Source organism: Hipposideros armiger, unplaced genomic scaffold (assembly GCF_001890085.2).
Source record: "Hipposideros armiger isolate ML-2016 unplaced genomic scaffold, ASM189008v1 scaffold_122, whole genome shotgun sequence".
NCBI classification, from domain to species: domain Eukaryota; kingdom Metazoa; phylum Chordata; class Mammalia; order Chiroptera; family Hipposideridae; genus Hipposideros; species Hipposideros armiger.
The window spans coordinates 2380736-2394928 of record NW_017731472.1 but is presented as its reverse complement, the minus strand read 5'-3'; the positions used below and the strand labels follow the sequence as shown (position 1 = coordinate 2394928).

The 14193-nt window shown below is 35.4% G+C and overlaps 1 protein-coding gene across 4 annotated transcripts in view; it reads left to right on the top strand.

Moving 5' to 3' along the window:
• Nucleotides 1-14193, top strand: part of LOC109385702 (cAMP-specific 3',5'-cyclic phosphodiesterase 4D) — a 175313-nt gene that overhangs the window by 145041 nt on the left and 16079 nt on the right. For 3 of the 4 annotated variants that reach the window (XM_019648210.1, XM_019648209.1, XM_019648212.1), the window contains 2 exons: nt 12071-12164; nt 13626-13798. In XM_019648210.1, coding sequence (XP_019503755.1) covers nt 12071-12164; nt 13626-13798 — 267 coding nt within the window. Of the gene's footprint in view, nt 1-6934; nt 7278-12070; nt 12165-13625; nt 13799-14193 lie in introns of those variants that run through there. The other variant, XM_019648211.1, reaches the window with a different exon arrangement.

Below are 14193 nucleotides of genomic sequence, written 5' to 3'. Positions count from 1 at the left end.
GTTTAAGCACCATTTTTTTCTGGTATTTGTCTTTGTCTGACTTATTTCCCTTAGTACAATACCCTCTAGGTTCATCCATGTTTTCTCAAATGGCAGGATATCATTCTTTTTTTGTTGCTTTGTATATGCGTATATACCAGATGGTGCCCAAAAATATATATACACATGACTTGTATTCATCTTTTGTTATCAGTATATATTGAGTGTTACAATTTTAATACAGTTTTTTCCTTTCTTAAAATGTGTATACATTCTTTTGGCACCCTCTGTATATATCTCACATCTTCTTTTCATCTACTGATGGACACCTAGATTGCTTTTATATTTTGGCAATTGTAAATAATGTTGCAATGAACATAGGAGTGCATATATTTTTTCCCATTAAGTGTTTTTATTTTCTTCAGATAAATACTCAGAACTGGAATTGCTGAGTTATATGGAAACTCTATTTTTAATTTTTTTGAGAAATCTCCATACTGTTTTCTGTAGTGACTGCACCAATTTGTAGTCCCATCCACAGTGTACAAGGGTTCCCTTTTCTCTATACACCAGGCTTGTTATTTATTGATGTTTTTGATGATAGCCTTTTAGACAGGTGTGATGTGATATCTCATTTGGTTTTGATAGTAAAGTTGGACACATTTTCATATGTCTGTTGGCCATCTGTTTTTCCTCCTTGGAGAAATGTTCGTTCAGTTCCTCTGCCCATTTTTTAATTGGATTGTGTTTGTTTTTTAGTATTAAGTTGTATGAGTTCCTTATATATTTTAGATATTAAGCTCCATTTGTTGAAAGGAATATGCCTTCTCCTTTGAATTATAGCCCAAATTGCATGACTTAAAATTACTTTAAGATCCATATGTAAAAGTAGTGTATATAAAAGATTAAATATGTATTTCTAGAAGTATGTCCATTTGCATTTTTATTGCTTTAGAAGATAGGCATTCTTTGTTTAAATTGTTTTAACAAATTAACTAATATACTAATAACAGAGGGAATATTAGTAAGCATACTTTTACGTTATTTCAGCCTCAAGGAACCTCTCAACAAAAATTCAGTTTCTTATATTGGAATTTCTTTTCTCGCAAAATGTTGACAAGTGTTTCCTATTTTATTTATTTTTATTTTATTTTATTTTATTTTTTATTATTATTTTTCTCACGGCAGCTCACGCTGGCTACTGGCCACTCACAGTAGCTTACGGCAGCCCATCTCCAGGTCAAGCTGTTGTTCACCATCTTAGCTGTAGAGGGTGCAGCATCACTGGTCCATGTGGGATCCGAACCAGGGCCCTGCTGCTCAGAGCTCATGCTCTCAAGCCAACTCTTAACCAATTAGCCACTCAGCTGGCCCAGGTGTTTCCTATTTTAAATAAAACATTTTCGGTGAAAATTTTCAAACTAGGTTAATTAGAGAGTGATTCTTTTTTTTTTTAAGATTTTATTGGGGAATTGGGGGAGGGGAACAGCATTGGGGAATCAGGGAAGGGGAACAGACAAGTTGCTGTCCTTTTGCTCTTCAGTCTAATTGTGGAGGACGTTGCTTCACTGGCCCATGTTGGTATTATCATTGCGCTCTTCCCAGGTGAGGCAGATTGGTCGCTGGCCTAAGGATGGCCGCTCACGGCGGCTCTTGGCAGCTCACACCGCTGCTGGCCGCTCACGCTGGCTGCCGGCCACACACAGCAGCTTATGGCAGCCCACTGCAACAGGGGCTGCAGCCTACACCGTCGCTGGCGACTCACGGCAGCCCAGCTCCAGGTCAAGCTGTTGTTCAGCATCTTAGCTGTAGAGGGCAGTGTCACTGGCCCTCATGTGGGATCCGAACCGGGGCCCTGCTGCTCAGAGCTGGCGTCCCAAACCAGCTCTTAACCAACATGCCACTCGGCTGGCCCTAGAGAGTGATTCTTAAGTAATGATCTGGTTTAAAAAAATCAACCTGGAGTTCTTCTTAATCTCAAGCTTCCATAATATTTGTAAGATATGTTTTTTTGCTTTCTGAAATATGACACTGCAGGAACAGAGCTGTTCCTTAAACTGAATTTGGTATCCAGTATCACTAGAGGGCAGTAAACACAAACAGATTTAGTGGATTTACTGGCGTTAAAGTTTTTATACTATCAGCGTTAAAGAAAGTATAGTTTTTATAATGTTAAATCAGATTTAAAATTCTTTTATTTAAAATATAGGTTATAAGTTAATTCTAGATTATTGTCTGCTTCTGAAACTATTTTTAAGGCAGCCAACATAGAAGGAACACTCAGTGATTTTAGTGACACTAGTATGTTGTAGTTATTAAATTTAATATCTGAAATTTAACCTTGCCTCAGAATTCTTCAAGGGGCATTTAGCAATTAGATTTGCATGTGTTAAGCTGAACAGTATTGGATGAGTGAGAGCCCACTTTATACAGATTTGCTTCTTGATTAATAACTACTCCCAGAGCTTTGATCCTAAGTAGAAAGGTGTAAAATAAATATAGATCTATATGATGAAATATTTTCCAAAGGTTTATACCAAAAACAATGTGGTTATCAGGAAAATCTCTTAGGTTAGAGAAATTTAAGAGTTAATACGCTTATTTTAAATAACATTTCTTAAATATTTCAAGCACAGTAATATCACATACAGTTAAAAATTTGTTATGTTAATAGAAATATTATTTGTAGATGTTAGGCTAAATCTAGATTAATGCCTGAAGTACATTTTGACAATTTAGAGTATTCTGAAGCCAGACAGCCTGGGTTCAAATCCTGCTCTGCTCCTTGGCTTTATGACCTTGTGCAAGACACTGAACCTCTGAGCCTCAGTTTTCTCATAGTTTGATTCCTTTGTTTTTCTTTTCCCTGTTCAAAAATGTGTCTTCTCTCTCTTGACTTCTGTTACAACATCAGTGATACCAGCATACGTTAATATAGCAATGACTTAGATCCATCAGCAGAATTTTAAATATTCTGAAATATCCTAAAATAATCCAGATAGATTGTTGATTGCTTGGCGTATCAGCTAAGGACTGAGAAAATGAAGAATAAAAGAGGAGTGGCATAGAGATTCTGAGGAGTTTTATTAGGAAAAGAGGGGAAAAGAGAACTGAATACTGAAGGGACATTTTTTTTTTCTATTTTAGCACATCCTCACACATTTGTATATAAAACTATCTGGGTGTCTGAGAGCAGCAGATTACCAGTCAGGAAATCTGAGTTCTTTCTGTGTGTGAGGGCAGCTATGTCTTGTTCACATGCTCTCCTACATATAAGTAGGTCTCCAGCCTTTCAGGGAAGGCTGCCTGTTTGTGGGCACCAGCCTCTTTTTTTTTTTTTTTTAATCATTTTTTATTATGAAATACACATTTTTTGGAATTAGTTTCAGCTGTACAACACAGTGCAATAGTTATACTTTTTAGGCACCAGCTTCTTAACTGAACAAGTTAGGATCCACCGTGGCCAAGGATCTGGCCACAGCGATGGTAGCAGGGGTCCTTTAATTCAAGAGACTGTGACATCAGCACAGGATTACAGATAACGGAGGCTACTCCTAAATTCATACCATGTATCATAGATTTTGTGGCAGCCTAATTATATGACGAGCTATTCATACACCACAAAAAGCAAAGACTAAAAGAGGCCTGAGCTTGCATCTCAGCCCTATTACATACTGGGCAAGTTGTTGAATGTTTGAGGGCCTGTATTTTCCCCTTAAAACGGGGATAATATCTGTTTTTTGAGGATGTTGCAAAGATTAGAGATAAGATATATAAACTCTTGGTGCATAGTAGGTGCTTAATAAATGTTGTAATGTACCTGTTATAGTTTTCTTATTAAAATTTTCAGAAGCCAAGTCTGACTATAAGAATCATATCTCTCTGGCCCCATCCAGATTTCTTCTGGGTTGTGTAGATTCTTCTGAAGGCCGCTTCTACCATGACAATGGGAAGGAGCTTCTAGAGTGCCTCTCATAATGGGAAAAATGAAATGAGGATTCATTTGGCTCAGAGCTTAAAAATGATTTTTCATTATTATTATCATCATCATTATCATCATCATCTCCCTTACTGCAACAGATCAGGGATTTACCATTGACTCTTTGTGCCTGTGGTTCACTAACTACTCTGGGAAATATAAAGAAAGAATAAGCCATCTTTCTTGCCTCAAGCATCCTCCACCTTGGTTGAGGAGGCACAGTTGAAGCAACTAGAACAGTGATCCTTAACATGGGAACATTCAGAAAATTTCAAGGTACATTTCTTGGGGTGTACTCCTAGAATTTCATGGGCAGAGGCCAGGGAGGCTATATATATATATCCATCCTGGAATACATGGGATAGTCCTTACCAGGCAGGATTGCTCTGTGACTCAACAACCATTCATGTAGGTAAAAAATAACACTCATCATTGTCTGAGCCTAGAACACAACTACTTTTTCCATATAAGGTACATATTCTCCTTCTCTCCTTCCCTCCCTCCCCCTCTCCCTCTCTCCCTCTATCTTCCAGTAGCCTTTCCATAAAGTTAACATGGGCTTTCTCATAGCATGGCAGCCTTAAAATAGTCAGACTTTCTTACAGGATGGATACACATTCTAGAGATAAAAGGTAAAAGCTTCTTATGGCAGCCTCTGCATTGCACAGCATCCCTTGGTTACACAAGCCAGCTCAGATCTGATGTTAAGGTAGTGTGGCTCATTAGAAGGCATGTTTGAAGACTAGCTACAACAGTAATCAATTTTACAGATGAGGAAACAAACACTAAGAGGTGAGCTTTTTTGTTGAGGATAATGCACTAAAGGACTTGAATTCAGAGCCTGTGTTCTTAGTACCTGGGTGAACTTGGGAAAAGTATTGTCTCTCTCTAGGCCTCTCATTAGGTGAAAATGTGGCGATTGGCGGAGAAGGTATGAAGATACTTTTCATCTCTTTCAGCCTTTAAGCCTCTGGATTTAGATGATGGGAGTGAGAATGGAAAGGAAGAGACTAAACAAAAGGACATTTTATAGAAGATAGAACTTGGTAACAAAGTTGGTAAAGGAGGAAAGGTGTTGTGGTAGACAGGGAACATGTCAGGGTTACTCAAGGATTCATTTAGATGGTTTATGTTAGACACTTTATAATGGCTGACTCTCATGAGACACCTATTGAATGGTAGGAAAGAGCCATAGATTTCAGCTTGGGGTACTGGAATGTGGGCCCACTGACTGAATGGGACTAGTTATAAGAGCTGCTTTACATAGAAAAATGCATCCATCCATTCTGAAAAAGTTTCAGGTGACTGGCAGGGCATTCGAAAGGGGAGAATATTGTATAGTCACTTGGGAAATATGGTACCAAAGCTCCAGTTAGAAGCGGTCATTAGAGAGTGTTGGACCTACGACAGAGTCTTTGTAGATAGCCCAAGTTAAAGAATGAATAGAAGATGGCAAAGAAGGTGTGGTCAGAGAAGGGGGGAGAAAACCAAAGACATTAAGGGGCCCTGGGAGTTGAGGGAAAGTGGACAGAGTGATCAAACAGTGTTGAATACTTCAGAGAATTGAGGAAGGACCTTCAATTTCTCCTGAAGGCAGTTTTATTGGAGTGTTGGGAGTTTAAGTTATTTTCATAGAAGAGTAAGAGGAATTTAGGGAACAACACAGTACATGTGAACTGCAGCTGAGGACTTAGGGAACAAAGGACCAGTAGAAACTCAGAGAGGCAGAGTTACTTGTTTCTGGATCTTTCTGATGAGAACATACTAAGACAGACAAGCCCAATGCAGGAAGATAGGAGTAACCACATCAGCCAGTCATAGAAGCATGGAGCAGTTAAGTCCTAACTTAGAGATGGAGGTGAGGTAGAATGGACAGGATTTTATGCTAAAGTGGAGTAAAAGCTAGATTCCCCTCATTTCTTATCCACAAGACCTCTCTAATATAAAAATTACAAAATAATACAGTCCCAAACCAAACAGGAGACTGGGTTTTTTTCTCAGAAGAATGTAGTTTTCTTATTTAACTCTCCTTATAAAAGACCTGTTACTCTTGAGCTCAATTCTGTATTTCTAAGAGCCACTCTTATACTATCTTAACTTTGTACACAATCATAAAAATGTTCTGATTAAAATATAGATCCTGAAACCTGTACCCAGAACTCTATATTCTTTAGTCATACACAGTGCATTACCTTTTAGTTTCTTTTGCCCCCCCTCAGATTTATAATAAATCATTCTCACCCTTAGATTTTTAAGGTTATGGAGCTCAACCATTTATAACAATAGAAACAAAAGGAGCTGAAAACAGCCATGGCACACAAGTGAGGAAACGTTCACTTCCATTAGTGAATACTGGACATTAATTGTATTTTATCATCACACTACACTTTTATGTTGGATGGATAAAGAACTTTGGTTCTATCTGTGTCACCAGGGAAGTCACTTGTTTTGTTTTGAATTTGAGAGAGGAAAGCAATTAAAATGCCTGATTGCCAATTTCAAAGCAGCTTTTTCCTTTGAAGGAAGAGAAATCAGAGAATATTAAAATTAATAGAAATGACTCCAATAGAATTGGCAATCCTTATTTAAGAATGAACCATGTGTTTTGAAGAGTTTTATATTTGTTATTCATCACTGTGAGAGGGAAACCCCATTCATTGTTTCATACAGCAGCCTCAGCTGTAGGGATACCATTTTTCAATGGCGTTTGCCAGAGGTGAGGAGGAGGTTTTCCTCCTCCTCAGAGGTTTGTCCTTGCCAACCAATCGGAAAGCTCCTAGAGCCTTGTCTACGCCTCCCAACCTGATAGATCCAGGGGTGGAATGCAATTGGTGCGTAGTCGGGGTTTTATGGGAGGGGTTTCTTGTCACTCTTCCCAGCTTCTCCGCAGCTCCTTATTTGGTAGCTTTTGACAGAACTTGTCTTTCTTGCAGCCAAGCATCTTGGCATACATTATTCATTAGCCCTGGAGCTCAGTGAGAGGAAGATGCAGACCCTTAGATCTTTACTTATTTCTTCATCGCCTGAATTTTCTTTATTCAGTATAATTGTTGAATTCTGTTCCATTCTGGAGTTTTACAAATGGCATGTGTTCAATAGAAAGACGGCTGGATGCTGGATGGGATCTAATGCCAGCATTATTATGTATACTTAATCACCAATAACCTTTAACAACCCACACACTCCGAGGCTTGTGGAGATTGTTAAACTATCAAGGTTTTGGAGACATACATATTTTAGAACTTATTATCTCCCTCTATATCAATCAAAAATGCCTGAAGCAAACTATTTACTGTCAGTGTCTTGGGGCTACATAAAGGTAAGATTTGTTTAGCGTTTGTAAACTTCTGATTACTCTGATTATATAGCTGATAGTTTTAATAAATTACAATGGAGTTAAGCTCCCTAAGCAATCTCTTATTTTTTTTTTAGACATGACTACAGAAGAAATATGTGTTTTTAGTAGTCAAGATAAGGGGAAATTATGTAACTTATATTAGTTTGCATGTTAAAATAGCTTTTTAATGTGTAGTGGTTCCTCTGTCATGTTGTATAGATTTGAATTATGCTTGTAAATATCAAGATAATGAAATAAATTCTTTGGAAATAACATATTGGGCCAAATTACTTATACTGGTGTGTGGGTTCCAGTTAGTATGTAACAATTAAAGTTTATAAAAATTAATATGTGGCTCTTTCTAAAAATGTGTACTTCTTTAATTTGATGAAGAGTATGTTTTTTTTTCCACATTTGGATATAAAGCTCTTGATTAAAAATTGACATTACTTGACTTTTTAAGTGGTATTTCATTCAAATGAAAACTTGATTATCTACTCGTAAAACTGGAAGAAATTTGTAAGTTTATATAATACTGCTACTTCGTTAATCTCAAGAAACGAAATAATACACTGGATTTAATAAGACTGTACCTGATGGCAAGCTTCTTGCCTGCCCCCCTGGTAATACTAGCCCGATGATCCTATCTCTGTAATAGAAGCAGAGGATAGAAAAACCTTTTCAGTCCTAAATGAAGCATCACTTCAGAAATTGAAATTAGTTCTTGAATATCTGAGTAAATCACAATACCTTATTTTTAAGAATTCCTTCCCATTGCTTTAAGGATACTCAGTTTGAAATATTTTTCACTTCTTTTGTTTATTTTTAAAGGACAATTTACTTTTTGATGTGAGATTCACCTGCATTCCAAGAAAACTTATTTCAGTTTTAGTTGTCCAAGAGGTTATGATTCCCTACCTCTTTAAATCTGTAGATGGTCTAGGCTCTAGATTATCTTTTATTGTTTTTTAAAATACAAATTTTCATTATTTGAATTTTGCTAGCCATTTCTTGGCTGAATTCTTCTTTTTTTTAATACAAAAAAGTATAGAGGGTAATAAAGGAAACCCTCAAAATCCCCCTAGAATTCATCTCTTAGCTTTTAGACAGCTCATATTTGATACATTTTTGAAGTGCTTCTAATTTTGTATTATGATTATGAACTATACCTCTAAGAATCTAAATACAGAATTTTAGTGCTTATCTTTTTGAGGAAAAAATTTTGATGGACAGCTTTGTTTATGTTTTTAATAGTATATTGCTAAAACACTTAAGGACAAATTTAAATATATTTAGTATTTTTATACAAGTTAAGGGATTGATTTTTATGCAACCAATGTAGTATTTATTTGAGCTTTTAATGCTGATATCTACCAAACTTGTAGTGTATCACAGTGCAGCATATTCAAGTGATTTTTTAACAGAATGTTGTGGGAGGGGGAGGGGGAAGCAAGTATTCTCTTAATTTTTGACCTTTTATCACCTTCTTACTCATATACTTACATATATATATATATATATATATATATATATATATATATATATATATATGATATACCCAGTAGCACATTGGCATGAATGCATAAATAAAGGGATTAAATTTAAGAAGACTTAAAATTTTTGATTATTTTGCTTCCTCAACAGTCTTAAATGTAGAATATGAAGTCGGGAACTGGAGTTTAAAAAACAAAATACAGTATTCAGTTCACTGCATTTTCACTTTCCTTCCTGCTTTAAATGCTGCACACAGACATTCTGAGGCACAATGAGAACAAAGGATTTGAAAGCATTAACTCAGAAATCTTCTCTTTTTTTTCTTTGTTGCAACCATAATTCTATATATTTTAGACTATTTAGATAAAAAACCATCAGAATAACTTATCAACAGAACATATTTAGAGGTCACTTTTAAAAACAACTAAAAACCAATTAAGTTACTCCGCATTTTGCAACCAGTTTTTTTGGAAAGCAGTTCTGTATTTTATCTCTTCTAAGTCTGTAAATGGAAAATGTCACAGTGTCCTAGGAAAAATGCATTTTATTGCCTTTTCTGTTATCTTTTCGTTTTCTCCCTCATGGTAATTTTGTATAGTTATCCTAATAAATGGCATGTAGTCATCTTAAAATAAGAGAAATTCCACTTACATTTAGAAGTGATTATTTAATGCTTTAGTTTATAGTTCTTTAGCGGATCTACCTATATGCTCCAAAACCAAATTGTGAGATCAACTGTCAGTTGAGAAAACACTGATGGTAATTTTTGTGGTTATTATTCTAGCTTCCCTGGACTGAGAGTTTTATATCAATAGCAAAAAAGCAGAATAAGTTTAATTCCTTTTAGAAAATGCCCATATGTTATAACTTAATTGACTATTTGAAAATTGTCTTTGAGAGATCTCTCACACCTTTTCCCTTGGGAAGAAAAAGGACTGCTTTAAATATCTCTTTTAATTATTATGTTAAAAGAAATGGTGACTTTCTTGGAGCACCTCACTAGCCTTGGTAGGGAGATAGGTGTGCACAGAAGGGTTTCTCCACCCCACACTTTTGGGTTTTGAACAAAGACAGAAGAATATCTAGGAATATACGTATATGACGCAAAAATCATCAGTGGGATATGCAGCCTGTCATTTATCATCCTCTACAATGGATTCCTTTCACTGACATTTCCTGCCTTGGTTATGTGTACTAACTGGCTATTTTGACAACTTGTGTAAGCAAACTGCCAGGAAAATTAGACTTCATTCTATATAGTCTTCCAGATAAATCCAATAATTTGTGTAGGGAATCTGCAGTTACTGTACAGATTTTCTGCTTGAGTATATGGCAACATACCCCTCCTACCAGGCTGCTTACAAGTTGGAAGGCGGTTCTGTAGAAAAACTGGGTCCCTCTCTCACTTTTCCAATGGTGCACCCCCGCTCTCCCCCAAGTTTGTGTTGAGTTACATTGAGAGAAATGCATGGAGGGCAGGTGGGCAATGGTTCCTGATAGACTGTGAAAAGGCTAAGAGTGGCTGAAAGCCTTGCCTATCCCCCTAGCTTATAAAAAAGTACTTTGGCATGACTAGGTAGTTCTTAATAGCAACGGTTAGCTTATAGCATGGACAGTTTCACACAGAGGTAGTTCATTATATGTATGTTTAAAATGTCTAGCAGACTCTTTTGAATATGTTTTACGTAAAGATTTTTCCAAGATTAAATTTTATTTGTTAAGCAAAGGTGTACTTACCTTTGGGCCTTGTGCATGGTATTATCATTATATTTTTGAAGCATGGTAACCAATTTTTATATGAATAATATCCTAAATTATTTAATTGGAATGGGTAGGGGAGCTATTTAGATATGTGTTTTCAATGAGAATAACTATAGTCAGACCTTACATCTGTTTGTCCTACAATGATAAAAACCAACCATCACTAGAAAAGACCCAGGGAACTGAGAGATAAAATGAGCTCAAATAATGTTGAACACCTACTGTGTGCTGTGCTAAATACTAGCTTCTTTCTATTAGCTCATTTAATTAGTTGGCAGCCTATAACTTACTCAAGAAAATATAACTTTATAAAAGATGGACAGAAACATGTTTTGAACACTATTGTAAATGTCTTCATGAGTATTCTTAGAAGGCCTCGAAATTTATTTTTCCCCAGTGTATCATAATATATATAATGCTAAGTGAAAATCAGCATCAATCTATGTTTTGTATACTGCATATGATGCCAATTTTAAAAATATACATCCAGACAAATGTAAAAAAATGCATACAAGGAAATACAACTAATTATCTATAGTTATCTCTGAGCAGTGGAGGTATACACAATTGCTCATTTTTTTCTATATAGCTTTCTACAGTTCTATATCACATGTGCAGTTTATGATCAGAGACCAGTTATTAAAAAAAAATACATGAACAAAGAAAGTGAATTTTGTACTCCTGAGTTTGAGAATGTGCTCTGTAGGCATATAAATTAACAGCCAGAAGAATTTGTATTGGTTATGGCCAGTTCTTCAGTTTTGATAGTGCTCATATTCATTTCTTATTTCCAATAGTGTTTTGGAATGTTTTTATTGATCTTCCTCAGTGCTTTGTGGTGGGTGATAAATTCTTATACCTAGTCTAGATAGTCAATAAGATTGACTTTGGAAGTAATTTGCCAAATTATCTTGAGTTGAATACCACAGTATGAATTATACAGAGAAGTAAGATGAAAAAAAAATTCCAAAAAAGTAATTAAATACTGAGTTAGACTCACGTTTTAAACATCGCTAAATAATAAGCTCACTATTGTCTTTACCTCAGACTTAAATGAAAATTTATGGTGAAATTCAAAATTTTAAATGTTATTAAATGTTAGAGTAAAATGTGACTTTTTTGGATCATGTAGCTAATAGAAGTTACTGTATGCCCTTTCCTCCCCTTAATTAATGTCTTTGAGTGTCTAAATCTGCTCTGTCCGATATAGTACCTCCTAGCCACATATCATTATTTAAATTTAAATTAATTAAAATTAAACAAAAATCAAAATTCAGCTCCTCATTTGCATTAGCCACATTTTAAGTGCTTCATAGCCACATGTAGCTAGTGGCCACTCGAATGGACGGTACAGATTATAGATTTGATTCCATCATTGCAGAAACTCTGTTTGGAAGGAACTGATCAAAGTATCAAGACAAGTTAAAAATTCTTTGGCCATATTTTCTGTATCTCAGTGTATGCTTATGTTATTTTCCTTAAATTTTCCTGTGATTTCATTTTATCTTTCTGCCTTTCAGTTTAAAAGGATGCTTAATCGGGAGCTCACCCATCTCTCGGAAATGAGTCGGTCTGGAAATCAAGTGTCAGAGTATATATCAAACACATTCTTAGGTGAGAATAACAATTTAAGTGCACTTCTTAAATTTTCTTTTGAGTTGTTTGTTTTTTGGAGGTGGAACCAACTCATTTTGGAAACTAAATAAGTGTTAGGACTTTTCACTTGTTTTCATTCATATTAATAATTTGAGACTCTGAGCTTTAGATACTAAGGTAATAAAGTAAAATGTCTCATCTTTTAGTTTTATTGAGGAGTTTAGGGATTTTCTGAATTAAAGTTGTCTATTGCCAGTTTTTCCAAAATACTAAACTATAAAATGTATTTTTTAGAGCAATCTATATATACATACATTCAGCAGATTCTTGTTACATGCCAACCATTGTTGGGCACTAGGTATTTAATGATAAATTAGAAATAGCCCCTGCCCTCAGTGAGTCCATAGTCTAACGGGCACCACGCTTGGTAAACTGGTGAGGCAGGTAGATACAATACAATTGCTAAAGAAAAGTTTGCTGATAATAACAGCAGGGAGTATGACGTACTGGGACACCACTCCCACCCCACCCTCCCATCCATTGAAAGAAAGTGCACTAAGTCGGAGTCAATAACTTGAACATGTCCTTGATTTGACTTTGCTTTCCAAACAAAATTGCTGAATATCTAATTAGCACTAAACAAACACTTATTGAACATACACTATGTGCACGGATGAGTTAGAGGATGCCTTGAAATAGGGGATGAATGTACTGAGACATTTGATATCTTTTATGTGAAAGCAACAGATAGCTTTTGTGAATTAAATATTCACTTATCAGATAATATTAGAGATTCTCTGTGCTCCCCATAAAACCTTGTTACATCATAACCCCTATCTCACTATAGTATAGAAAATGTAAACTATCAAAAGCAATCTAAGTCATACAGAAAAGCTGTTTGTACTCCCACATTATGATTCATTTCAGTGAGCTGTGAAGTTCACACACTGCTGTTTTTATATTTGTGTATTAAGTTTCTACTATTTCAAAGTTATATTGAAACTAGAGTCCTTACTTGGCAAGAGCAGTTTTGAAGCCACTAAGTGAATTTCAAATGGGAATGGAGTTCCCTTTTGAAGAATGGAAATCATCAATACGTTTTGCTCTTTCCAAGCCTTTCAAAAAAAATTTATTAGGACATTCTATCAAAGACATAACCACTGAATGCATTTAATGTTAATTATTTTTCAGTGGGATTTATTTGCTTAATTTTGTGTTTGAGGGCATCAAATTAAGCCCACATCAAATTGTAAATATTCAACTTCTCTAAAAAGGGTTTTCCTTGGTAATATTTTCTGGAATATATTGGGTTGTAGGAAAGGTCATGACGTATTTTTGCAATGGAAAACATAGAAAAAGTGTGTCATGACTTTTCTGACAACCCAATATAATGATCGATTCAAATGTGTCCATTTATACATGATAAAAAAAACCAGGTAGAATTAACAGTAAATATAGAACATTTTTTAATTTTTTAAGATAAGCAACATGAAGTGGAAATTCCTTCTCCAACTCAGAAGGAAAAGGAGAAAAAGAAAAGGCCAATGTCTCAGATTAGTGGGGTCAAGAAGTTGATGCACAGTTCCAGTTTGACCAACTCAAGCATCCCGAGGTTTGGGGTTAAAACTGAACAAGAAGATGTCCTTGCCAAGGTAAGATGATTTCAAGGGTCATGATCATAAATATGCAGCACTGCCTTTTGATGAATTTTGATTTCTTCTCTTTTAAATAGATGAACAAGTTCATTAATTTGTGGGTTTTTTGTTTTGTTTTGTTTTAGATGGAAAAGCACTTTTATAAAGCTCTCTCTAAATTATTTGGGTTTTATTAATTTATGGATTGAGACAGCTGGCCTGGGATATGTGTTCTTCACTTTTTTGAATCAAACATACTTGATTGTTTGACCTTACAGAGTTAGAAATCTATTGTATCTTCTAGGTTTTAGGAGAATAGTTAAAGTTTTATGAGTAGATTTTATCTATTGAAGAAATGCTTTGAGATTGATAGTGAAAGTATGTGAACATGTTGTATTGTCAAAGGCATAAGG